Below are 24,293 nucleotides of genomic sequence, written 5' to 3' on the forward strand. Positions count from 1 at the left end.
CCACATCTGTAAATTTATGGGCTGTTTATTAAAATCTGTTAGGGGTAAAAAATGGCTGTAATAATAATGTATTCTGTATACACAGTAGTTGTACAGGACTACTGATGAGACAAATACCCTGCACCGATGCACTGGCAGTTGCCCTGCCTTCTTAGCCAATCAGCACATCACTGTACCCCCCCCCCCCCCCACACACACACACACACACACACACACACACATTTGACTATAAACAAATCCTGGAGGGTGTACACAGCACTGTACACAAAGAGCTCAACAACTGAAGATAATCAGAATCAATGTCCACCAATCACATGGAATGCCGGCTGTAGAGCCTTCAGGAGGTCTAATCAGTGTGATCACCCGCAGTGCAATGTTCATTTCCTGTACTATGTCTGCAGTCTCTGATCACCTCCTGTACTATGTCTGCAGTCTCTGATCATCTCCTGTACTATGTCTGCAGTCTCTGATCATCTCCTGTACTATGTCTGCAGTCTCTGATTGTCTCCTGTACTATGTCTGCAGTCTCTGATCATCTCCTGTATTATGTCTGCAGTCTCTGATCATCTCCTGTACTATGTCTGCAGTCTCTGATCATCTCCTGTATTATGTCTGCAGTCTCTGATCGTCTCCTGTACTATGTCTGCAGTCTTTGATCATCTCCTGTATTATGTCTGCAGTCTCTGACCATCTCCTGTATTATGTCCGCAGTCTCTGATCATCTCCTGTACTATGTCTGCAGTCTCTGACCATCTCCTGTATTATGTCCGCAGTCTCTGATCATCTCCTGTACTATGTCTGCAGTCTCTGACCATCTCCTGTATTATGTCTGCAGTCTCTGATCATCTCCTGTACTATGTCTGCAGTCTCTGATCATCTCCTGTACTATGTCTGCAGTCTCTGATCATCTCCTGTATTATGTCCGCAGTCTCTGATCATCTCCTGTACTATGTCTGCAGTCTCTGATCATCTCCTGTACTATGTTTGCAGTCTCTGATCGTCTCCTGTACTATGTCTGCAGTCTTTGATCATCTCCTGTATTATGTCTGCAGTCTCTGACCATCTCCTGTATTATGTCCGCAGTCTCTGATCATCTCCTGTACTATGTCTGCAGTCTCTGACCATCTCCTGTATTATGTCTGCAGTCTCTGATCATCTCCTGTATTATGTCCGCAGTCTCTGATCGTCTCCTGTACTATGTCTGCAGTCTCTGATCATGTCTGCAGTCTCTGATCATCTCCTGTACTATGTCTGCAGTCTCTGATCATGTCTGCAGTCTCTGATCATCTCCTGTACTATGTCTGCAGTCTCTGATTATCTCCTGTATTATGTCCGCAGTCTCCGATTACCTCCTGTACTATGTCTGCAGTCTCTGATCATCTCCTGTACTATGTCTGCAGTCTCTGATCACCTCCTGTACTATGTCTGCAGTCTCCCACGTCTAATTTTTCTAACATACTGTGACCAGAACAATATAATGTTGTCAGTTACCAGTATTACCCTGGAGAAGTGATCAGCAATAGCAGTGACCTTTACTGGTATAAGCAACCATTTTTACTGAATGAAACTGGTTCAGTTTGTTTTGGTGTGATTAGTCAAAGCTAAACACATGTTGTGATTGGCCCTGTCTGTACCATGTGATCAATGTAACCAATCACAGCTAGCGACACAATTGTTTGATAGGAGAAGCCACCCATCGTGTACAATTGTCATGTGATCTGCTTTGATTGGTTGCAGCGATCACATGGTACCCGCACCGAGCTGGCACACTCATGTCCGATGGTCACAGCCGGTGACAGATCGTGCCACAGTGCAGCCAGGGAGGATGTCATGTGATGTCCACCCGGATCGCCAAAAGTCCCGCCCAGCCGTCATTTGACAATAGGTTGGGTGGGAAGTGGTTGATACATTGACCTTCTTTTTCTCTTCCAAGGTCAGCTGGCATCGCTCTCCAGGGTGCTAGAAAGGTCCCAGGTGATGGGCACTCGGTGTCACTCCACCTGCGTCGGCTCAACGCACTCTGATGCTCTGGGATGGCCCAGATCTTAATCAATGAATTGCTGACCCTGGGCATGCTCTTCCCTGGTTTGAGGTCCCAGGGGCCACATCAGAGGGCTTTTTTCGGGCCACGGGTGGGTCACGGGACATGGGTTGAGCACCCCTGGAATCTACAAACTACGGTTTAGATATATTTCAAAATTGATCAATCCGGATGTACTGACGGCCGATCTAGATTCTTGAGGCCTGAAAACGCCAGGACAGTACAGATACCCCCCCCCCCCCCCCATGACTCTTTTCTGTGAAGTAGACACTCCAAGGCAAGGCTGAGACAAGGGGGGTGGGCAAGAGGGGAAGCTGCCCTGGGCACTGTTTTATCATGTGAGGTAGGGGGGCACCGCAAGCAGATTGGAGGGAGGGGGATTTGATTTGGGTGCAAATTGTTTCTAGTAAAAGAAATGTGGGGGGGGGGGTGTGTTTGGAGTGGTGTGGTGTTTGGGGGGATGGGGCAAAATGATTTGTGGTAGGAGGGGGGATGTGGGGGTTTGCGTTAGAAGAGGTGACATGGTAAAGGTGATTTGTGCTAGAAAGGGAATTTTTTTTGGGGGGGGGGGGATTTGTGCTAGTAGGGATGATATGGGGGTATTTGTGTTAGAGGGGGAATTTTTTGTTCGGGGGAGGATTTTCGCTAGGAGGGTGGATGGGGGATTTTGGAGTGGGGAAGAGAGAATGTATATTTAGAGGTTAAATTTGAGGGGTAGAGGATTTATGCTACGAGGGGTGATTTTCTCTCCCAATGCCTCTTCCCCCCCTCCATCTCTCTCTCACTCCCCCTCTCTCTCTCATCCCTCTCAGTCTCTCATCCCTCTCTCTCTCAGCCCCGTCTCCCTCTCACCCCCTCTCAGTCTATCACTCCCTCTCAGTCTCTCATCCCTCTCTCTCTTTCAGCCCCCTCTCCCTCTCACCCCTCTGTCTCTTACCCCATCTCAGTCTCTCATCCCCCTCTCAGTCTCTCACCCCTCTGTCTCTTACCCCGTCTCAGTCTCTCATCCCCCTCTCAGTCTCTCATCCCTCTCTCTCTTTCAGCCCCCTCTCAGTCTCTCATCCCCACTTAGTCTCTCATCCCCTCATCCCTCTATCTCTTTCAGCCCCCTCTCCCTCTCTCTATTTCACCCCCTCAGTCTCTCATCCCCTCTCAGTCTCTCATCCCTCTCTCTCTTTCAGCCCCCTCTCCCTCACACCCCCTCTCAGTCTGTCATCCCCTCACCCCTTTCTCTCTTTCAGCCCCCTCTCAGTCTCTCACCCCCTCTCTCTTTCAGCCCCCTCTCCCTTTCACCCCCTCTCAGTTTCTCACCCCTCTCCCTCTCACCCTGTCTAAGTCTATCACCCCCTCTCAGTCTCTCATCCCTCTCTCTCTCCCTCTCACCCCCTCTCAGTCTCTCATCCCTCGCTCTCTCAGCCCCCTCTCCCTCTCCCCCCATCTCAGTCTCTCATCCCTCTCTCTCTTTCAGCCCCCTCTCCCTCTCAATCTCTCATCCCTCTCAGCCCCCTCTCCCTCTCAGTCTATCACCCCCTCTCAGTCTCTCACCCCCTCTCAGTCTCTCATTGCTCTCTCTCCCTCAGTCTCTCATCCACCTCTCTCTTTTAGCCCCCTCTCCCTCTCAGTCTCTCATCCCTCTCTCTCTTTCATCCCCTCTCAGTCTCTCATCCCTCGCTCTTTCAGCCCCCTCTCCCTTTCACCCCTCTGTCTCTCACCCCCCTCTCTCTATTTCACCCCCTCTCAGTCTCTCATCCCTCTCTTTCAGCCCCCTCTCCCCCTCCTCAGTCTCTCATCCCTCTCTCTCTTTCAGCCCCCTCTCCCTCTCACCCCTTCTCAGTCTCTCATCCTCTCTCTCTTTCAGCCCCTTCTCAATCTCTTACCCTCCTCTCTCTCTCTCTCGCTCACCCCCTCTCAGTCTCTCATCCCTCTCTTTCAGCCCCCTCTCAGTCTCTCACCCCCTCTCTCTCTCACCCCTCTGTCTCTCACCCCCTCTCAGTCTCTCATCCCTCGCTCTCTCTGCCCCCTCTCCCTCTCCCCCCATCTCAGTCTCTCCTCCCTCTCTCTCTTTCAGCCCCCTCTCCCTCTCAATCTCTCATCCCTCTCAGCCCCCTCTCCCTCTCAGTCTATCACCCCCTCTCAGTCTCTCATCCCTCTCTCTCTTTCAGCCCCCTCTCAGTCTCTCACCCCCTCTCAGTCTCTCATCGCTCTCTCTTTTTTTCAGCCCCCTCTCCCTCCCTCAGTCTCTCATCCACCTCTCTCTTTTAGCCCCCTCTCAGTCTCTCATCCCTCTCTCTCTTTCATCCCCTCTCAGTCTCTCATCCCTCTCTCTTTCAGCCCCCTCTCCCTTTCACCCCTCTGTCTCTCACCCCCCTCTCTCTATTTCACCCCCTCTCAGTCTCTCATCCCTCTCTTTCAGCCCCCTCTCCCCCTCCTCAGTCTCTCATCCCTCTCTCTCTTTCAGCCCCCTCTCCCTCTCACCCCTTCTCAGTCTCTCATCCTCTCTCTCTTTCAGCCCCTTCTCAATCTCTTACCCTCCTCTCTCTCTCGCTCACCCCCTCTCAGTCTCTCATCCCTCTCTTTCAGCCCCCTCTCACTCTCACCCCTCTGTCTCTCACCCCCTCTGTCTCTCATCCCCCTATCTCTCTCTCTTTCAGCCCCCTCTCAGTATCTCACCCCTCCCTCTCTCTTTCACCCCCTCTGAGTCTCTCATCCCTCTCTCTCTTTCAGCCCCCTCTCCCTCTCACCCCATCTCTCTCTCTTCCCCCTCTGTCTCTCACCCCCCTATCTCTCTTATCCCGCTCTGTCATCCCCCTCTCTTTCACCCCCCTCTATCACCCCTCTGTCCCTCATCCCCTCTCTCTTCCCCCTCTCTTTCTCACCCCTCTGTGTCTCATCCCCCTCTCTTTCCCACCCTCTCCCAGTCTCTCATCCACTCTCTTTTATCTTTTCTCTCGCACCCCTCTCAGTCTTTCATCCCTCTCTTCCTCTTTCACCCCCTCTCAGTCTCTTTTTCACCCCCTTAGTCTCTCACCCCCCTCTCTCTCACCCCTGTCAGTCTCTCACACACCTCTCATTCCCCTCTCTTACACCCCTCTTTCTCTCACCCCTATCAGTCTTTCACACACCTCTCATTCCCCTCTATTTCACCCCTCTCTCTCTCATCCCTCTGTCTCCCTCCCCCCTCCTTTCTCTCTTTCACCCCCTCTCTCCTCTCGCTCTCTCAACCTTCTCAATCTCTTATACCCACTCTCTCTTTCACCCCCCACCCCTCTGTCTCTCATCCCCATCTCTCTCTTTCGCCCACCTCTCACCACTCTGTCTCTCACCCCTCTGTCTCCGATCCCCCTATCTTTCACCCCCTCTCACCCCTCCTCAGTCTCTCATTACTCTCTCTCTTTCAGCCTCCTCTCTCTCTCTCCCCCCTCTCTCTCATCCCTGTCAGTCCCTCACACACCTCTCATTCCCCTCTTTCTCTCACCCCTCTGTCTCATACCTCTCTCTCTCTCTTTCACCCCTGTCTCCCATCCCCTTCTTTCTCTCTTTCACCCCCTCTCTCCTCTCGCACCCTTCTCAGTCTCTCATACCCACTCTCTAACCCCTCTGTCTCTCATCCCCCTCTCTCTCCCACCCCTGTGTCTCCGATCCCCTATCGCTTTCACCCCCTCTCTCCCTCTCCTCAGTCTTTCATCCCCCCCTCTCTCTCACACCCCCCTGAAGAGTTTGAGTTCTAATAGGAAGAGGTGGCGTTTATAGATTGAGGGGTGGATCTTAAACAAGGTGTGGGAGAGGTTTAGATGGGGGATCCCCGATTTCAGTCTTGCCTAGGGCAGCACAAACCAAAATACACCACTGACTGGGAGGAGGGGGGGATTTATTTTTGCGGGGGTAAGCATGCAGATTAGTGCTCAATTTATTTTTGGGGTGGGGGGGGGGTTGCTGACACATAATGCTCATACATCTTGGGGGGCGGGCACAGATTGGCATGTTTGCCCTGGGCTCTAGATGACCCGTCGCCGGTCCAAGGTATTTAGTAAGAGGCACCACACGTTTTTGTTTTTGTTTTTAATTTGTAATTATTCATCATACATTTTTGGAAAAATTAAGATTTTTTTTTTTTCTAAAGAATAAAGTTTTATTTGTTTTCAAATATACAAGTACAAACATTACAGAAGAAATGGCCTCGGTGAGGTGGATTACAGTGAGAACACGAGTACATTGATCAGATTATACATTCAGTCCATAGCAGCCTGAGGTCTTACATACAAAAGAGCCAATGAAGAGATTCCTCAGCTCTATCTAGTGGCCATAATGCAGTATTTGACCCAAAATACCTCACATCAAAAAAATAAATAAATAGTGAAATAACGCAAAATTTCCTATCAAATACTTAACATAATTTTCCTTTCCTGATGGACTCCATGGCAGCAGTATACGTTTAGGTAGCCCCATACGACCCCACTCCCATACATATTCTGGCCAAAGGCCGCATTCCGTAAATAGCCTACTCATGACACTGGGAGGGAACTCCTGCTGCCATGGAGGAAAATTATGGTAAGTATTTTATGGGAAATTTTCCATTTTCCTGATAGACTCCCATGGCAGCACAAGTTTGGGAACTAACTAGCCCAAAAAACAAGGGTGGGATGCCGAAAAAAAGGTCTCCAACATAGCACCCAGCCAACAGAGACCTTATGGATGGATATTAACAGTCTAAGGACGTTAGCTACACCCTACAATGAACCAGAACAACCTTAATGAAAGACATGTCACCCCCCCTCCCCCCTACAAATATTCCTGGCACCCCACAGGAAGCCTACAAAGTCTACACAGTGCTGGTTGAGTGTGTGGTCACTGCTTTCATGGGAATCAAGCCCTAAGCCCTATAAGCCTATTGGCTAGCTGGAATGACCCATCAAGCGATGATTCCGGATGATATCTCCGTCCCGGTGGTTCTGCTAGAGAGAGCGATACAAATATCTCAAAAGGTCAGAGCAAACCTGTAGCTTGAGAGCATGCTCGAAGTATCCCGATACCCATGGCATGGAGCCAGTTATCCTTGGTGGTCCTGCATACGGGAGGAACAAATCTTTGTTCTCAAAGAACGCCAAAGCCACCTCAAATTGACGCCCAGTATGGATATAAACATTACCCATACTAGGCAGAATGCCAACAAGGATCCCTCATGGCACCAAGGGCCAGATCCCGGCAAACCTCCTGACTGAGGGGGGAAAAAAAAGAAAGAACCCCGAGAGAGACTGCCTTCATGACCAAGCCTATACTCAAAACTGGACTGAAAGAGATCCCATCTGGAGATGCAAGCTGCCAAAGGGTCCTAAAAGCCCTGAATCTGGCAAACTTCCAGCTGAGGATGTGGCCCTTACAAAGATTGACATCATGGCTCAATCCTTACTCCAACTGGACTGGAGGAGATCCCACCTGGAGCTGTAAGCCACCAAAGGATCCTTCCTAGCCTAAAGCTTTGATGTTGGCAAACTTCCTGGCTTATGAGATAGCCCTTAAAGTGCATGTCTTCATAGCTCAGTCTTTACCCAAGCTGGACTGAAAAAAGATCTCATCTGGAACTGGCAAGGAAGTCCAGAGCAAGTAGTTAATCCCGCCTAGAGAGTCGTGGCTCTCCTTCCAGTCTCAGAAGCAGCCCCCCATCAAAGTAGGGATAGACTGCCCATGATACATTGGATATGACCAGGACTGCAGAAACCTGCCCTCTAAGCCCTCCGTCACACGGTAGGACATTCCGACGGAAAATGTCCGATCGGACCGTGTTGTTGCATAATCAGACCATGTGTGTGGTCTCCATCGGACTGTTTCCGTCGGAATATCCGACGGACCAAGTTTTCCAGCTTGGCTATAAAATTTTCCGACAACATGATCCGATCGGAAACCTTGTCCGATCATGTGTAGAGAATTTCCGATCGGACAAAGTGCCACGCATGCTCAGATCAAATTCCTACACCAAAGCCATTGGCTACTAGCCTGATGGTAACGAAATTACGTCATCACGTTCTGAACGATCGGATTTTCCAACAACTTTTCCGACCGTGTGTATGCAACACCAGTTTCGGACAAAATCCGTCGGATTTGGTTGTCGGAAATGTCCGACCGTGTGTACAAGGGCTAAGAGAGCTTTAGGATCAGTTGAGGTCCAGTGTGTACCTAACCAGGAGGGCCGAAGCAAAAGAAAACCCAAGCAGTCCATCTTGAGCAAGCTTTATTCAAATCCTTTTGCAGGATTTATAGATATTAGCTTAGAGAAACGGCAGCCAAGCCCGATCAGTCTCTCTCCCTCCCAGGATGAGAAACTGGAAGAGATGAACAAGGGTGAAATATTGCTCTCTATGACAGAAGATCTCATCTGAGAGAGAGGACTTTAATCCGATACCCTGGTATCAAAGGCAGGAACCTAGCCCTGTTTGGCCAATGGGAAATTACTGCAATAATTGCCACGGTCTTTAACAACAGACCCCAAAAAACAATATATAGATCGGAGTGGAGGGAAAGCATGTGGCTTGTGGGACCTTTCCTGATCTGTCACCCAGGGCTTGGCCCAGGACCCTAGAGAAAAGCTTTACAGCTTGTAACAGGAAGGAGATGCTACCAGATTGAACGCTGAAATCTTGTCCAGAGATACAAATACACTTGAAGGAACCTGGATGTAGTAACCACTTGTTGCCCAATTGGGCCACAGAATACGGATTCTTCCCAAAAGTTCTGAATGTAGACTCAATGAGATATTAGAGAGATTCTTCTCCACCCAGGTCAAATTTCCTTTTGTTTTGTATAACCATAAGTGAAGTTACTCCCTAACAGCCGGCATGGCGTCTGGTCCCTTCTGCTGACCTCAAGCCAAACATACTCGTGTATCCTCAACGTCTTCTACGGGGCAATCGATGCATCCGCAGGGCAACCCGGATCCCGGAGGCAGGAATGCAGCTGCTATATCTGCCTTGGGCACACTTAATGGCCACACGCCAATACTCTGAATGGTGTAAGGTTATCAGTGGTGTACCCCAAAGGTTCAGTGTTGGGACCCTTACTTATTAATATCTTTATAAATGATATCGGGTCTGGCATCAAAAGTAACATTTCCGTCTTTGCAGATGACACCAAGCTATGCAGTGGAATAACGTCCTTACAGGATGTCTCCAATTTACAAGCCGACCTCAATGCTCTTTCTGATTGGGCGACTATGTGGGAGATGAGGTTTAATGCTGATAAATGTAAAGTTCTGCACTTGGGGGCTAAAAATATGCATCATACATACTAGGGGGGAGTACAACTAGGGGGATACGTAGTGGAGAAGGATCTTGGGGGATCCGTAGCGGAGAAGGATCTGGGGGGATCCGTAGTGGAGAAGGATCTGGGGAAATCAATGGTGGAGAAGAATCTGGAGGAATCAATGGTGGAGAAGGATCTGGGGGTATCCATGGTGGAGAAGGATCTGGGGGAATCAATGGTGAAGGATCTGGGGGATCCATGGTGGAGAAGGATCTGGGGGTATCGGTGGAGAAGGATCTGGGGGTATCCATGGTGGACAAGGATCTGGGGGAATCAATGGTGGAGAAGGATCTGGGGGGATCCATGGTGGAGAAGGATCTGGGGGTATCCATGGTGGAGAAGGATCTGGGGGATCCATAGTGGAGAAGGATCTGGGGGAATCAATGGTGAAGGATCTGGGGGATCCATGGTGGAGAAGGATCTGGGGGTATCGGTGGAGAAGGATCTGGGGGTATCCATGGTGGACAAGGATCTGGGGGAATCCATGGTGGAGAAGGATCTGGGGGGGATCCATGGTGGAGAAGGATCTGGGGGTATCCATGGTGGAGAAGGATCTGGGGGATCCATAGTGGAGAAGGATCTGGGGGGTTCCATAGTGGAGAAGGATCTGGGGGATCCCATAGTGGAGAAGGATCTGGGGGAATCAATGGTGGAGAAGGATCTGGGGGTATCCATGGTGGAGAAGGATCTGGGGGAATCAATGGTGGAGAAGGATCTGGGGGATCCATGGTGGAGAAGGATCTGGGGGATCCATGGTGGAGAAGGATCTGGGGGTATCCATGGTGGAGAAGGATCTGGGAGAATCCATAGTGGAGAAGGATCTGGGGGGGTTCCATAGTGGAGAAGGATCTGGGGGGGTTCCATAGTGGAGAAGGATCTGGGGGGATCCATGGTGGAGAAGGATCTGGGGGAATCAATGGTGGAGAAGGATCTGGGGGGATCCATGGTGGAGAAGGATCTGGGGTAATCAATGGTGGAGAAGGATCTGGGGGAATCAATGGTGAAGGATCTGGGGGAATCCATGGTGGAGAAGGATCTGTGAGGATCCATAGTGGAGAAGGATCTGGGGGAATCCATGGTGGAGAAGGATCTGGGGGTATCCATGGTGGAGAAGGATCTGGGGGTATCCATGGTGGAGAAGGATCTGGGGGTATCCATGGTGGAGAAGGATCTGGGGGTATCCATGGTGGAGAAGGAGCTGGGGGAATCAATGGTGAAGGATCTGGGGGATCCATAGCAGAGAAGGATCTGGGGGAGTCTTTGGTGCAGAAGGATCTGGGGGTTTTGGTAGATCATAAGCTCAATAATAACATACAATGCCACGATGCGGTTTCCAAAGCGAGCAAAGCCCTTTCTTGTATTAGGAGAGGTAAGGACTCCAGAGAGAGAGATATCATCTGTATAAATCATTAGTAAGACCTCATCTGGAATATGCAGTTCAGTTTTGGGCTCCAGTTCTCAAAAAGGATATCGGGGAACTGGAGAAAGTGCAGAGAAGGGCAACCAAACTGATAAGAGGCATGGAGGAGCTCAGCTATGAGGAAAGATTAGAGGAACTGAATTTATTCCCTCTTGAGAAGAGGAGATTAAGGGGGGATATGATCACCATGTACTAATATATAAGGGGTCCATATAGTGAACTTGGTGTTGAGCTATTCACTTTACAGTCAACACAGAGGACACAGGGTTTACTCTCCAGCAATCCATCCTCGGTATATGTGTGCCATAACACCACCCTGCTGAGAGCTGGGGACTCAGTGACCACTCGAGCCATCCTGGAAGACTTCTGGATATCACAGGACGCTCCTGACATCGTCACAGCTGTTGCGCACGAGACCCGGCAGCCAATGCTTCCAAAAGGTAGGAAAAGTTCATACAAAAATGGTCCTATGAGCGAGGAGGACAAAAAAAAAAGGAAAGCAGCCTCTGCCTGAAAATGTATGGGATTGGAGTCTCATGGGGTAGGACCAAAGACAAGGCTACACAAACGTATGCTGCCATGGACATCTGTCAGGAAAGCACATCATGGCTACTAGAAGGAACTGACTATTATAGGGAATTGGAATTCACCATGACTGGGCGAATGCGCCTCACATTTGATAAACACATTTGTAACAAACATTTTTAACAGACCTGTAAGTGTTTGTGAAATCTTCCACCACAAAATGTACTCAGCCAATGAGAGGTAATGACTCCATTTTTATTTTAAAAAGTGTAGAGGACCGCCTTTTAAGTGGTGGGGTTAACGCGTTTCGTCCTGGAAGACGACTTGCGAAAACAGACCTCTTGCAAGAGTTTACGCCACAAAATGTACTCAGCCAATGAGAGGTAAGGACTCCATTTTTATTTTTATCCTGCTATCAATGGCCGACACGGTACAACACTTCATCCATGTCTTTGGTGATCTCTGATCTCCTTATCAACTGTTTCTTACATGATGGAGATCAGCCATGGAGTATATCTGAGGTGTATATCAGGGGGTGCTTCTTCCCCACATGTCCAGCAACATTCATATACAAGACATTTCCCGCACTCACTAATACACCTCGAGGGTTGTGTGGGACCCCCTGATGTACAGGAAGACAGGACTTCAGTGAGGAACATTTCCCTCTCTCAGGACAGGAACACGGCTTCTCCCCCCGTGTGAGATCTCTGATGTCTGTAAAAATTGGACTTATCTGAAAAACATTTCCCGCATACAGGACAGGAATACGGCTTCTCCCCTGTATGCAGTCTCTCATGTTTGTAAAGACTGGATTTCTGTGAAAAACATTTCCCGCACTCAGGACAGGAATGCGGCTTCTCCCCAGTGTGAGATCTTTGATGCTTGACAAGATCTGCATTTTGTACAAAACATTTCCCGCACTCAGTACAGCAAAACCTCTTATCTGTTGGAAGGGCAGCACCGTCCCGCACAGTCAGAGGTTCCTCAGGATGAGAGGAATACGATGGTCCGGCACCGTCCCGCACAGTCTGAGGTTCCTCGGGATAAGAGGAATACGATGGTCCGGCACCGTCCCGCACAGTCTGAGGTTCCTCAGGATAAGAGGAATACGATGGTCCATCTACACTGTGTGGTGCCAGATGGACATTTGAGGTAGCCGGGTTTTTTCCTGGACTATTCCCTGTGTGAGATCTCCGATGTTTGTAAAAATTGGACTTATCTGAAAAACATTTCCCACACTCAGGACATGAATACGGCTTCTCCCCCGTGTGAGTTCTCAGATGTTTGACAAGATCTGCTTTTGGTACAAAACATTTCCCACAAACAAAACAGGAATACGGCTTCTCACCTGTGTGAGTTCTTTTATGCACAAAAAGATCAGATTTAAAACGGAACCACTTCCCACACTTAGGACAGGAAAAACTCTTATCTGTTGGAAGGATGGAACCATCCCGCACAGTCTGAGGTTCCTCAGGATAAGAGGAATACGATCGTCCGGCACCGCCCCCTACAGTCTGAGGTTCCTCGGGATAAGAGGAATACGATGGTCCGGCACCGTCCCGCACAGTCTGAGGTTCCTCGGGATAAGAGGAATACGATGGTCCGGCACCGTCCCGCACAGTCTGAGGTTCCTCAGGATAAGAGGAATACGATGGTCCGGCACCGTCCCGCACAGTCTGCGGTTCCTCAGGATAAGAGGAATACGATGGTCCGGCACCGTCCCGCACAGTCTGAGGTTCCTCAGGATAAGAGGAATACGATGGTCCGGCACCGTCCCGCACAGTCTGAGGTTCCTCAGGATAAGAGGAATACGATGGTCCGGCACCGTCCCGCACAGTCTGAGGTTCCTCGGGATAAGAGGAATACGATGGTCCGGCACCGTCCCGCACAGTCTGAGGTTCCTCAGGATAAGAGGAATACGATCGTCCGGCACCGCCCCCTACAGTCTGAGGTTCCTCGGGATAAGAGGAATACGATGGTCCGGCACCGTCCCGCACAGTCTGAGGTTCCTCGGGATAAGAGGAATACGATGGTCCATCTACACTGTGTGGTGCCGGATGGACATTTGAGACAGATGGGATTTCTCCTGTACTATTCCCTGTATGAGTTCTCTGATGTCTGTAAAAATTGGACTTATTTGAAAAACATTTCCCACACTCAGGACAGGAATATGGCTTCTCCCCCGTGTGAATTCTCAGATGTTTGACAAGATCTGCTTTTGGCAAAAAACGTTTCCCGCACACAAAACAGGAATACGGTTTCTCAACTGTGTGAGTTCTTTTGTGCACATAAAAATCAGATTTAAAACGGAAACACTTCCCACACTTAGGACAGGAAAACCTCTTATCTGTTGGAAGGATGGCTCCATCCCCCATAGTCTGAGGTTCCTCAGGATAAGAGGAATACGATGGTCTGGCACTGTCCCGCACAGTCTGAGGTTCCTCGGGATAAGAGGAATACAATGGTCCGGCACCGTCCCGCACAGTCTGAGGTTCCTCAGGATAAGAGGAATACGATGGTCCGGCACCGTCCCGCACAGTCTGAGGTTCCTCAGGATAAGAGGAATACGATGGTCCGGCACCGTCCCGCACAGTCTGAGGTTCCTCAGGATAAGAGGAATACGATGGTCCATCTACACTGTGTGGTGCCGGATGGACCTTTGAGGTAGCCGGGTTTTCTCCCGAACTATTCCCCGTATGAGATCTCTGATGTCTGTAAAAATTGGACTTGTTTGAAAAACATTTCCCACACTCAGGACAGGAATATGGCTTCTCCCCTGTGTGAGTTCTCAGATGTTTGACAAGATCTGATTTTGGTACAAAACGTTTTCCGCACACAAAACAGGAATACGGTTTCTCACCTGTGTGAGTTCTTTTATGCACATAAAGATCAGATTTAAAACGGAAACACTTCCCGCACTTAGGACAGGAAAACCTCTTATCTGTTGGAAGGATGGCACCGTCCCGCACAGTCTGAGGTTCCTCAGGATAAGAGGAATACGATGGTCCAACTACACAGTGTGGTGCCGGATGGACATTTGAGGTAGCTGGGTTTTTTCCTGGACTATTCACTGTATGAGATCTCCGATGTCTGTAAAAATTGGACTTGTTTGAAAAACATTTCCCACACTCAGGACAGGAATACGGCTTCTCTCCCGTGTGAGTCCTCTGATGTTTGACAAGATCTGAATTTTGTACAAAACATTTCCTGCACACTGAACAGGAATACAGCTTCTCACCTGTGTGAGTTCTTTTATGCACATGAAGATCAGATTTAAAACGGAAGCACTTCCCGCACTCATTACAGGAGAACCTCTTATCTGTTGGAAGGACGGCACCATCCCGCACAGTCTGAGGTTCCTCGGGATAAGAGGAATACGATGGTCCGGCACCATCCCGCACAGTCTGAGGTTCCTCGGGATAAGAGGAATACGATGGTCCGGCACCGTCCCGCACAGTCTGAGGTTCCTCAGGAGAAGAGGAATACGATGGTCCGGCACCGTCCCGCACAGTCTGAGGTTCCTCGGGATAAGAGGAATACGATGGTCCGGCACCGTCCCGCACAGTCTGAGGTTCCTCGGGATAAGAGGAATACGATGGTCCGGCCCCGTCCCGCACAGTCTGAGGTTCCTCAGGATAAGAGGAATACGATGGTCCGGCACCGTCCCGCACAGTCTGAGGTTCCTCAGGATAAGAGGAATACGATGGTCCATCTACACTGTGTGGTGCTGGATTGACATTTGGATTAGCCGGGTTTTTTCCTGGACTATTCCCCGTATGAGATCTCTGATGTCTGTAAAAATTAGACTTATTTGAAAAACATTTCCCACACTCAGGACATGAATACGGCTTTTCCCCTGTGTGAGTTCTCAGATGTTTGACAAGATCTGCTTTTGATACAAAACATTTCCCGCACACAAAACAGGAATACGGCTTCTCACCTGTGTGAGTTCTTTTATGCACATAAAGATCAGATTTAAAACGGAAGCACTTCCCACACTTAGGACAGGAAAACCTCTTATCTGTTGGAAAGACGGCACCGTCCCGCACAGTCTGAGGTTCCTCGGGATAAGAGGAATACGATGGTCCGGCACCGTCCCGCACAGTCTGAGGTTCCTCAGGATAAGAGGAATACGATGGTCCGGCACCGTCCCGCACAGTCTGAGGTTCCTCGGGATAAGAGGAATACGATGGTCCGGCACCGTCCCGCACAGTCTGAGGTTCCTCGGGATAAGAGGAATACGATGGTCCGGCACCGTCCCACACAGTCTGAGGTTCCTCAGGATAAGAGGAATACGATGGTCCAGCTACACTGTGTGGTGTCGGAGGAAAATTTGAAGAAGCCAATTTTTTTTTTCCTGGACTATTCCCCGTATGAGATCTCTGATGTCTGTAAAAATTTGACTTATTTGAAAAACATTTCCCACACTCAGGACATGAATACGGCTTTTCACCCGTGTGAGTTCTCAGATGCTTGACAAGATCTGATTTTGGTACGAAACATTTCCCACACACAAAACAGGAATATGGCTTCTCACCTGTGTGAGTTCTTTTATGCACATAAAGATCAGATTTAAAACGGAAACACTTCCCACACTTAGGACAGGAAAACCTCTTATCTGTTGGAAAGACAGCACCGTCCCGCACAGTCTGAGGTTCTTCGGGATAAGAGGAATACGATGGTCCGGCACCGTCCCGCACAGTCTGAGGTTCCTCGGGATAAGAGGAATACGATGGTCCGGCACCGTCCCGCACAGTCTGAGGTTCCTCAGGATAAGAGGAATACGATGGTCCGGCACCGTCCCGCACAGTCTGAGGTTCCTCAGGATAAGAGGAATACGATGGTCCGGCACCGTCCCGCACAGTCTGAGGTTCCTCAGGATAAGAGGAATACGATGGTCCGGCACCGTCCCGCACAGTCTGAGGTTCCTCAGGATAAGAGGAATACGATGGTCCGGCACCGTCCCGCACAGTCTGAGGTTCCTCGGGATAAGAGGAATACGATGGTCCGGCACCGTCCCGCTCAGTCTGAGGTTCCTCGGGATAAGAGGAATACGATGGTCCGGCACCGTCCCGCACAGTCTGAGGTTCCTCGGGATAAGAGGAATACGATGGTCCATCTACACTGTGTGGTGCCGGATGGACATTTGAGGTAGTCGGGTTTTCTCCTGGACTATACTGTGTGATGTCCTCATCTTCTACTTTACAGTCTGGAGACAAAGTGAGACAATCCTCTGAGGTTTTCCTCATCTCCCGTCCATCTACTAAAATAGAAATACAAAGATTAGTACTAGACATCAGCTGATTGGTTCCCCTAAACCAGGACTCCGCCCACATCAGGCAGCTTTGTCTCTGAGGATCTTACAATTCCCCCCTCCCCCCCATTCAAATTATACATATTATATTCCAGGTCACAGATACGATTACAATTTTAGTATCTACTGACCTAATGATAATTCTTTTATAAGGTAAAAATATAAAGGTTGTGACTTAGGACAAATTATAAGTAGAATTGTTTAACCACTTCAGCCCCGGACCATTTGGCTTATTATTACTAGACACGAGCTGATTGGTTCCCCTAAACCAGGACTCCGCCCACATCAGGCAGCTTTGTCTCTGAGGATCTTACAATTCCCCCCTCAAGGTAACTAGTAAATGGGTCCTCTGATCTCCTACCAGATCATTTCTTTATTCATGGACCTTAGTCAGAGAGGGAGGAAACAACGAGAACTGTCTTCTATAGGAGTGACAGTGATGAGGGGATTATAGGACGAGTGTCCCCTCCCCCTCTATCACTCATTGCCATCTTCCCAACACAAGAAGTCCTGCACTTCCTTATTTAGTCCATGATTTAGTCATGAATAACAGCGGGGCTGAGCCCCACCAGAGGTCAGAGATTGAGGATGGGGGGAGAACAACCAAGATGAAGACTGGACTGATCCTGAAGACCCCCATCATTGGGTTATTGACTCCTCCCTCATTATCACTTTCTGTTTAAGGTTCTAAAGGAGGATGTTATCACATTATTATCACCATGTAAAAGTCTGTCCTCCAATCACATCATCTGATATAAAATGTCCAGCTGGTAGGAAATGGGTGTAACAAAAGAGAATACATATTATGTGTATATATAGCAGTGGGGGGAGGGGAGAGAGCAGAAGTCAGGAGTATATAATGTACAACATAGAGAATATAGTGCAGGGGTCAGGAGTATGTAATGTACAACATAGAGAATATAGTGCAGGGGTCAGGACTCATAATATAGGTATTTAGTAATTAGTGGTGGCTCCAGTGAGCCCAGGGTCCCAGGTGCCATTTTAAGAGGGGCGGCAGCCGGCAGCCGGCAGTAACAAGCTGTACCGGCTGTCTCCCGAGAACTGACTGTGGGACTGCTGTGAAAAGCTGCATCCAATGATTGTGCAGTCCGTCCTGCGATCCGTTACTGACGTTTGCCGGAGCCGCTCAGTGTGTGACCCTGCCATGTAATGTAACTGAATGCAGAGAGAGACCAGCTGTCAAAATTGAGCGTTGATGTTGGGGCGGGACCCATCAGCTATCAAACACCAGCCAATGGAAAGGGGTCTGGGCGGGTCGCTACTTGCATGTGCCCTCTCCCCCTTTCTTAAGCAGCCCGATCATTGGCTGGTGTTTGATAGCTGTTGGGTCCCGCCCGCCTTCGACATCACCGCTGAATTTTGACAGTCGGGTCTCTCTCTGCAGCAGTTACATTACATGACAGGGTCACACACAGTTTCACTAAGCGTCTTTATCGGCTCAGTGTGAAATTCCCTCTCCTCTGTCAGTGCCAATCAGTGCCACCTGTCAGTGCCCATGTTTCCAATCAGTGCCAATCATTCCCACCTATCAGCGCTGTCAATCAATGCCCATGAGTGCTGCTTATCAGTGCCCATCAATGTTGCCAATTAGTGCCACTAAATGCTGCCAATCAGTGCTTTCTATTAGTGCCAATCAGGGCCACCTATCAGTGGCAATCATTGCTGCCTGAGAGCATGGATGGGGAGATGAACTCAGCAGCCAGGCGCATTGTCCATGGGGGGCCGGCCTGGTGGGGCACAACTGAAATCTGTTGATGTTTGTTATCTCACATGCCAACCTTTAGTATAATAGGTGATCACCACACTACTATTTACAATAAACTACTGGAGGTAAAATAAAATAAAAAGTGTCAGTAAAAGGCCTGCCGCTAAGCACTGTTATATGTTTTCTCACACCACAAAAAAATAATAATAATGCAGAGCTAATTTACTGATCAATAACTTAACAATAATGGTGGGGGCATTTCATTCTTGGGCCCAGGCAGCACAACGTCTTGGGCCGGCCGGGGGGTGGGGCCTGACAGGTATTTAGTGTGAATGACCCACCTGTGCTGATCTCTGTAGGAGTGTCCTCCTCTATAAATGTCCCCGTTATTCCATCCTCCTCCATAGACTGCTGATCATCCCTCACATACCTCTCTTCTTCTTCTGATTTCACCTCAACTTTAGGATCTCTCAGGTTTCCACTCTGAATATATAATAAAAATGACATCAATGGTAACAATGCAGATAATGTACAGATCCTAATGATACTATCAGTGATTGTTCCTCACCTACCTGATGATGGTGGGGGATGGTGTGACCTTCCTGTGTGGAATCCCGGGAATACAGAGGACGGGGACATCTCTCTGGGGGGTTCCCATTACTGGATCCATCTGTAGGAAACACACACACTGACTGAATACATTGTTTCTATGTGTTTATCAGATGATGGGGGATCTAGGTGGAGCCTCCGTACTGCTCTCTCCTTTACAATAAAGTCTCCTCTTACCCGGTGATGTGAGGGGCGGCTGATTGTCCATCATGACGTCCTTGTAGAGATCCTTGTGTCCTTCTAAATACTCCCACTCCTCCATGGAGAAATAGACAGTGACATCCTGACACCTTATAGGAACCTGACACACACAATGATACAGTCACCATCCAGACACATCCCTTGTCTGTTACTGGATAATGTCCCAGAATTCCCAGAATCCTCCTCACCTCTCCTGTCAGCAGATGGACCATCATGGTGGTCAGTTCCAGGATCTTCTGCTCTTTGCTCCTCTCAGGTATGGGAGAAGGAGGAGGAGGCACCATGGTGGGGCTCTGGGTCCTGCTCCATCCTCCTGAGATTGGCTCCCCACTAGACTTCTTCACTACAACATAATCCTACAGATCAGGAGAAAGATAAACCGACATCAATCATCTGACATCATCTACAATAAGAACATGGACTACTGACCAGACTAGATAACAGTGATGTCATGTGACCTCCCAGAATCCTCCTCACCTCTCCAGTCAGGTCTGTGTTTTATTAGTAGAGATAAGAGTGACGTCATGTGACCTCCCAGAATCCTCCTCACCTCTCCGGTCAGGTCTGTGTTTTATTAATAGAGATAAGTGTGATGTCATGTGACCTCCCAGAATCCTCCTCACCTCTCCAGTCAGGTCTGTGTTTTATTAATAGAGATAAGAGTGATGTCATGTGACGTCCCAGAATCCTCCTCACCTCTCTGGTCAGGTCTGTGTTTTATTAATAGAGATAAGAGTGATGTCATGTGACCTCCCAGAATCCTCCTCACCTCTCTGGTCAGGTCTGTGTTTTATTAATAGAGATAAGAGTGATGTCATGTGACCTCCCAGAATCCTCCTCACCTCTCCGGTCAGGTCTGTGTTTTATTAATAGAGATAAGAGTGATGTCATGTGACCTCCCAGAATCCTCCTCACCTCTCCGGTCAGCAGGTAGATGATCTCCAGGGTGAGGTTTAGTATCTTCTCAGTCATGTGACTCCGGTCCTCCTCCATCCTCAGTCATGTGATCATGTGATCTATGTGGGTTTCTCTGTAGACAGATAATGAAGAATTATATGGACTGTATTGGTTGTACAATATTAGGATGGGGATAGAAGGGGTTAATAGGCTGCCTGTAGTAGGAATTGGAACATACAGTATATATTGGGTTACTTAGGGGGATCTTTTTATAAAGTGTGGTCAAAGGTCTTCTGAGGCCATCAAGACCAATGCAGAGCCCATAGCCCTTGACTGGACAGGAGGAGGGACAGTCCGCTGCCAAAGCATAGGGGAGAAGAGGAGATTGGCAGTTGTTAAGGGATCAGAGGATCGGATAAATAAATGTGCTTTCCTGATTTCCCTACACAAAAATGACCATGAATCCCTTGAAGTGGGGCTGCCACCATTATACGAGGGTTAAATGCTCATTTAGGTTTTGGTCATTTTTCGTTTCCCCCGGAGATGGGATTTAAAAAAAAATACATAAAGGTAAAATCTGCATTTTATGCTTGTAAAAACAATTATGTTAACCCTTAAATCTGTGTGTCCCCAAAATACGGTGACTAACTTCACTACCCAACATGGTGCAAAGACAACGCTGTAGAAGCTCCTACAGGTCACCAGTTTCGAGAAAACCGGGAATAACGGCCCCCAGAATTATGCGTGGCCAAGAGCCCCTTAGACCAGTGGTTGTCAACCCCAGTCCTCCAGTATCCCCATCAGGCCATGTTTGCAGGTTCTTCCTTTATCTTTCACGGGCGCTTTAAATCAGAGTCGATGGCTTGGTAATTTGAAAAGCTATTTCATCTAAGAAAAATTCCCAAAACATGGCCTGTTGGGGGTACAGTACTTGAGGACTGAAGTCGAGGAACCACTGCCTTAAATGACAGCATAGTACAAATGACAGGTCCTCTTCAAGAAGATATCAGGGGTCTATTAGACACCCTAACATCAACTATGCCCCCCCCCCCCCCCCCCCCCCAGTGAAGCTGAAGTGCAGATCGGGATCAGCTTCTTCCCTGACCACAGTGACCGGGGAATGACGGCTCTGAACCTAGAAATGATGAAATACTCGTCTCTTCTGGGTTAATTCACCAGAGAGGAGATCTGAGAACTGATCACCCTCCACTCTATCCGCCATGCCAGTCCCGGGCCTGCAGGAGGGGCAGGCACATGGTTAAGGTAGTGGGGCACGGGCATATTTGTATCGTCCGAGGACCTCCACTCCATCCTCCATGCCGGTCCCTGGCCTGCAGGAGGGGCAGGCACATGGTTAAGGTAGTGGGGCACGGGGATATTTATATCGTCCGAGGACCTCCACTCCATCCACCATGCCGGTCCCGGGCCTGCAGGAGGGGCAGGCACATGGTTAAGGTAGTGGGGCACGGGCATATTTGTATCGTCCGAGGACCTCCACTCCATCCTCCATGCCGGTCCCTGGCCTGCAGGAGGGGCAGGCACATGGTTAAGGTAGTGGGGCACGGGGATATTTGTATCGTCCGAGGAAGGGTGTGGAAGTGTGAATTTTAGTACAAAACAAGTCCTAATCCCTCGTTACAAGACACGGCTAAGGTGAGACATCTCCAATATGAAGAGAAAGTTCCGGCCCCGTAAGTGGGGGGGAATGTTTTGACCCTGAAGGGGGTTAATCTAGGTTTCCTCACTATATATGTGTGTATCATCATCTGCTGGAGATAAAAGACGTCACAGTGACTATGGAGGAAGAGGACGGACATGACGGGGGGGGGGGTTACTGGGTGTGAAAATAAGATCTTATTACCTCCTCTGCTCCCTCTTCGAGGAACGTCTCCCCTCTACTTCCTCCCGACTCACCTCTCACCCAGAATGTCCTGTCTGTACCCAACATCATTTCCTGTCTGTACCTGACATCACTTCCTGTCTTCCATAGAGACTTCCTGTTTGTACCTGACATTACTTCCTGTTTTCCATAGAGATTTTCTCTCTGGGTAGAAGTGAGAAGATTACCCCCTTGTGGAGCTCAGAGGAACTGCAGCCACGAGAAACATCTCGTAGTGTGAACATGGCCTTGTGCTGTGTGTGTATGTACTGTATATCCTTATAGATGGGGTCATCTCCACTCCCACCAAGGGGGATAGAAAATGGAAAATTTCCTATCAAATACCATAATTTTCCTCTTCTGATGGGCTCCATGAGTATACATTTGGGTAGCCCCCGCCCTCGCTCCTACCCCACAGGACCCCACTCCCATAAGTTTTCAGACTGAGCCAGAAGCCACGTTCGGTAACTAGTCTACTTATGACACTTGGAGGGAACTCCTGCTGCCATGAAGCCCATTAGGAAAAGAAAATTATTGTAAGTATTTGATTAATTTTTTTAAATTTCCCTGAAAGGCTCCATGGCAGCATACATTTGGGAACTAACTAGCCCAAAAAAACAAGGGTGGGATGCCAAACAAAGTAAGGTTTCCAACATAGCACTTAGTCAACATAAATCTTATGGGTAGATATTAACAGTGTAAGGAAGCTAGCTACACAAAAGTGAGCCAGAACAACCTTAATGGAAGACATGTCACCTCCCCCCCCCCCCCCCGAAAATATTCCTGGCATCCTTTCACAGGGAGCCCATGAAGCCTACACACTCCTGGTTGAGTGCGTTGTTACTGCTTTCATAGGAATCAAACCCTAGGCTTTATAAGTCTATTGGCTAGCTGGGACCACCCATCCAGCGATGATTCTGAATAATATTTCTGTCCCACTGGTTCTGTTAGAGAGAGAGAGATATGTACTACAATTCTAACCAAAGCTATAGCTTGAGAACATGATCGAAGTATCCCACTATCCATGGCATGGAACCAGTTATCCTTGGTGGTTCTGCATACAGGAGGAACAAAACCTTTGTTCTCATAGGATCCCGAATCCACCTCAGATTGCAACCCAGTATGGATATAAACGCTACCCATAATAGGCAGAATGTCAACTAGGATCCCTCATGGCAAAAAAACCCAGGTCCCGGTAAACCTCCTGGCTGAGGAAAAAATAACCCTTAGAGAGGCTGCCTTCATGACCAAACCTCAAAACTGTACCGAAAAAGATCCCATTTTGGAGCAGCAACTGCCAAAGGGTCCTAAAAGACCCGATACTGGTGAAATTCCTGCTGAGGATGTAGCCCTTGGAGATGTTGACAACATGGCCCAATCCTTACTCCAACTGGGCTGGAGGTGATCCCACCTGGAGCTGTAAGTCCCCAAAGGATCCTTCCTAGCATAGAGCTTTGATCTTGGCATATTTCCCAGCTGAAGGGATAGCCCTTAGAGTACATGTCCTCATAGATCAGTCTTTACCCAAGCTGGACTGAAAGGAGATCTCATCTGGAGCTGGCAAGGAAGTCCAGAGCCAGTAGTAAATCCCACCTAGAGGGTCTTGGCTTTCCTTCGAATCTCAGAACAGCCCTTATCAAACTATTGAAAGAGTAATGCCACGTACACAAGACTGGACTTTCCAGCAAACTAGGTCCGACAGGATTAGTCCGTCGGACAGTCCGATCATGTGTGGGCTAATCCGTTAGTCAGTTTTTCGGGAATAAAATTTGGCGGACCTAGAAATAGAACATGTTTCAAATCTATCCGACGGACTCAAATCGGGAAAACCGTTTGTCTGAGTGCTGGTCCGACGGACCAAATACGATTCAAGGGCAGCTATTGGCTACTGGCTATTTAACTTCCTTTTTTTGTCCCGTTTACATCACCACATTCAAAACTAATAGACTTAGTGCAGTCGTGTGTGGCCAAGCCCGTTCGTTCAGAAAGTCAGTCGGAACTCCGCCCAGGGGGTTAAGTCCATGCCCCACACTATATGCACGTCGGCCCTGTGTAGTGTGTTGCTAGCATTAACCAAGAGAGTGTAATTTAATTTAGATCAGAGGTCTCAAACTGGTGGCCCTCCAGCTGTTGAAAAACTACAAGTCCCATGAGGCATTGCAAGGCTGACAGTTAAGAGCAAGACTCCCAAAGGCAATAGCATGATGGGACTTGTAGTTTCGCAACATCTGGAGGGCCACCAGTTTGAAACCCCTGATTTAGATTGAGCAGGCAGGCGATTCAGTTAGCTGCAGTGTATTTAATATATATATATATATATATATATATATATATATATATATATATATATATATATATATGTACAGTGCCTTGCGAAAGCATTTGGCC

The 24,293-nt window shown here is 48.7% G+C and overlaps 3 protein-coding genes across 3 annotated transcripts in view; 1 reads left to right on the forward strand and 2 right to left on the reverse strand.

Moving 5' to 3' along the window:
• Window positions 1-24,293, forward strand: part of LOC143955596 (uncharacterized) — a 464,194-nt gene that overhangs the window by 374,541 nt on the left and 65,360 nt on the right. The window lies entirely within an intron of this gene.
• Window positions 1-24,293, reverse strand: part of LOC143955521 (uncharacterized) — a 246,193-nt gene that overhangs the window by 194,855 nt on the left and 27,045 nt on the right. The gene's annotated exons all lie outside the window — the stretch shown is intronic.
• LOC143955342 (uncharacterized) lies at window positions 11,945-21,931 on the reverse strand. The gene is made up of 8 exons (XM_077465411.1): window positions 21,888-21,931; window positions 20,045-20,159; window positions 19,318-19,485; window positions 19,106-19,229; window positions 18,892-18,989; window positions 18,562-18,802; window positions 18,385-18,392; window positions 11,945-16,612 (listed from the first exon to the last, which is right to left on the reverse strand). The coding sequence occupies exons 2-8, from the start codon at window positions 20,120-20,122 to the stop codon at window positions 11,948-11,950; spliced, it is 5,382 nt and encodes a 1,793-aa protein (XP_077321537.1). The 5' UTR covers window positions 20,123-20,159; window positions 21,888-21,931; the 3' UTR covers window positions 11,945-11,947.

The sequence above is a fragment of the Lithobates pipiens genome, unplaced genomic scaffold (genome assembly GCF_037356315.1).
Source record: "Lithobates pipiens isolate NorthernLeopardFrog02 unplaced genomic scaffold, aLitPip1_a1.2 Scaffold_35, whole genome shotgun sequence".
NCBI lineage: Eukaryota > Metazoa > Chordata > Amphibia > Anura > Ranidae > Lithobates > Lithobates pipiens.

What these genes read in the sequence shown, in the direction of transcription:
- LOC143955342 (XM_077465411.1), bottom strand. Translation starts at nt 20,122, where the DNA reads ATGGAGGAGGACCGGAGTCACATGACTGAGAAGATACTAAACCTCACC. An exon ending in GCCGCCCCTCACATCACCGG is followed by an intron (nt 18,990 to 19,105) that starts GTAAGAGGAGAC and finishes TGTTTCCTACAG; the next exon opens with ATGGATCCAGTAATGGGAAC. An exon ending in CCATCCCCCACCATCATCAG is followed by an intron (nt 18,803 to 18,891) that starts GTAGGTGAGGAA and finishes TTATATATTCAG; the next exon opens with AGTGGAAACCTGAGAGATCC.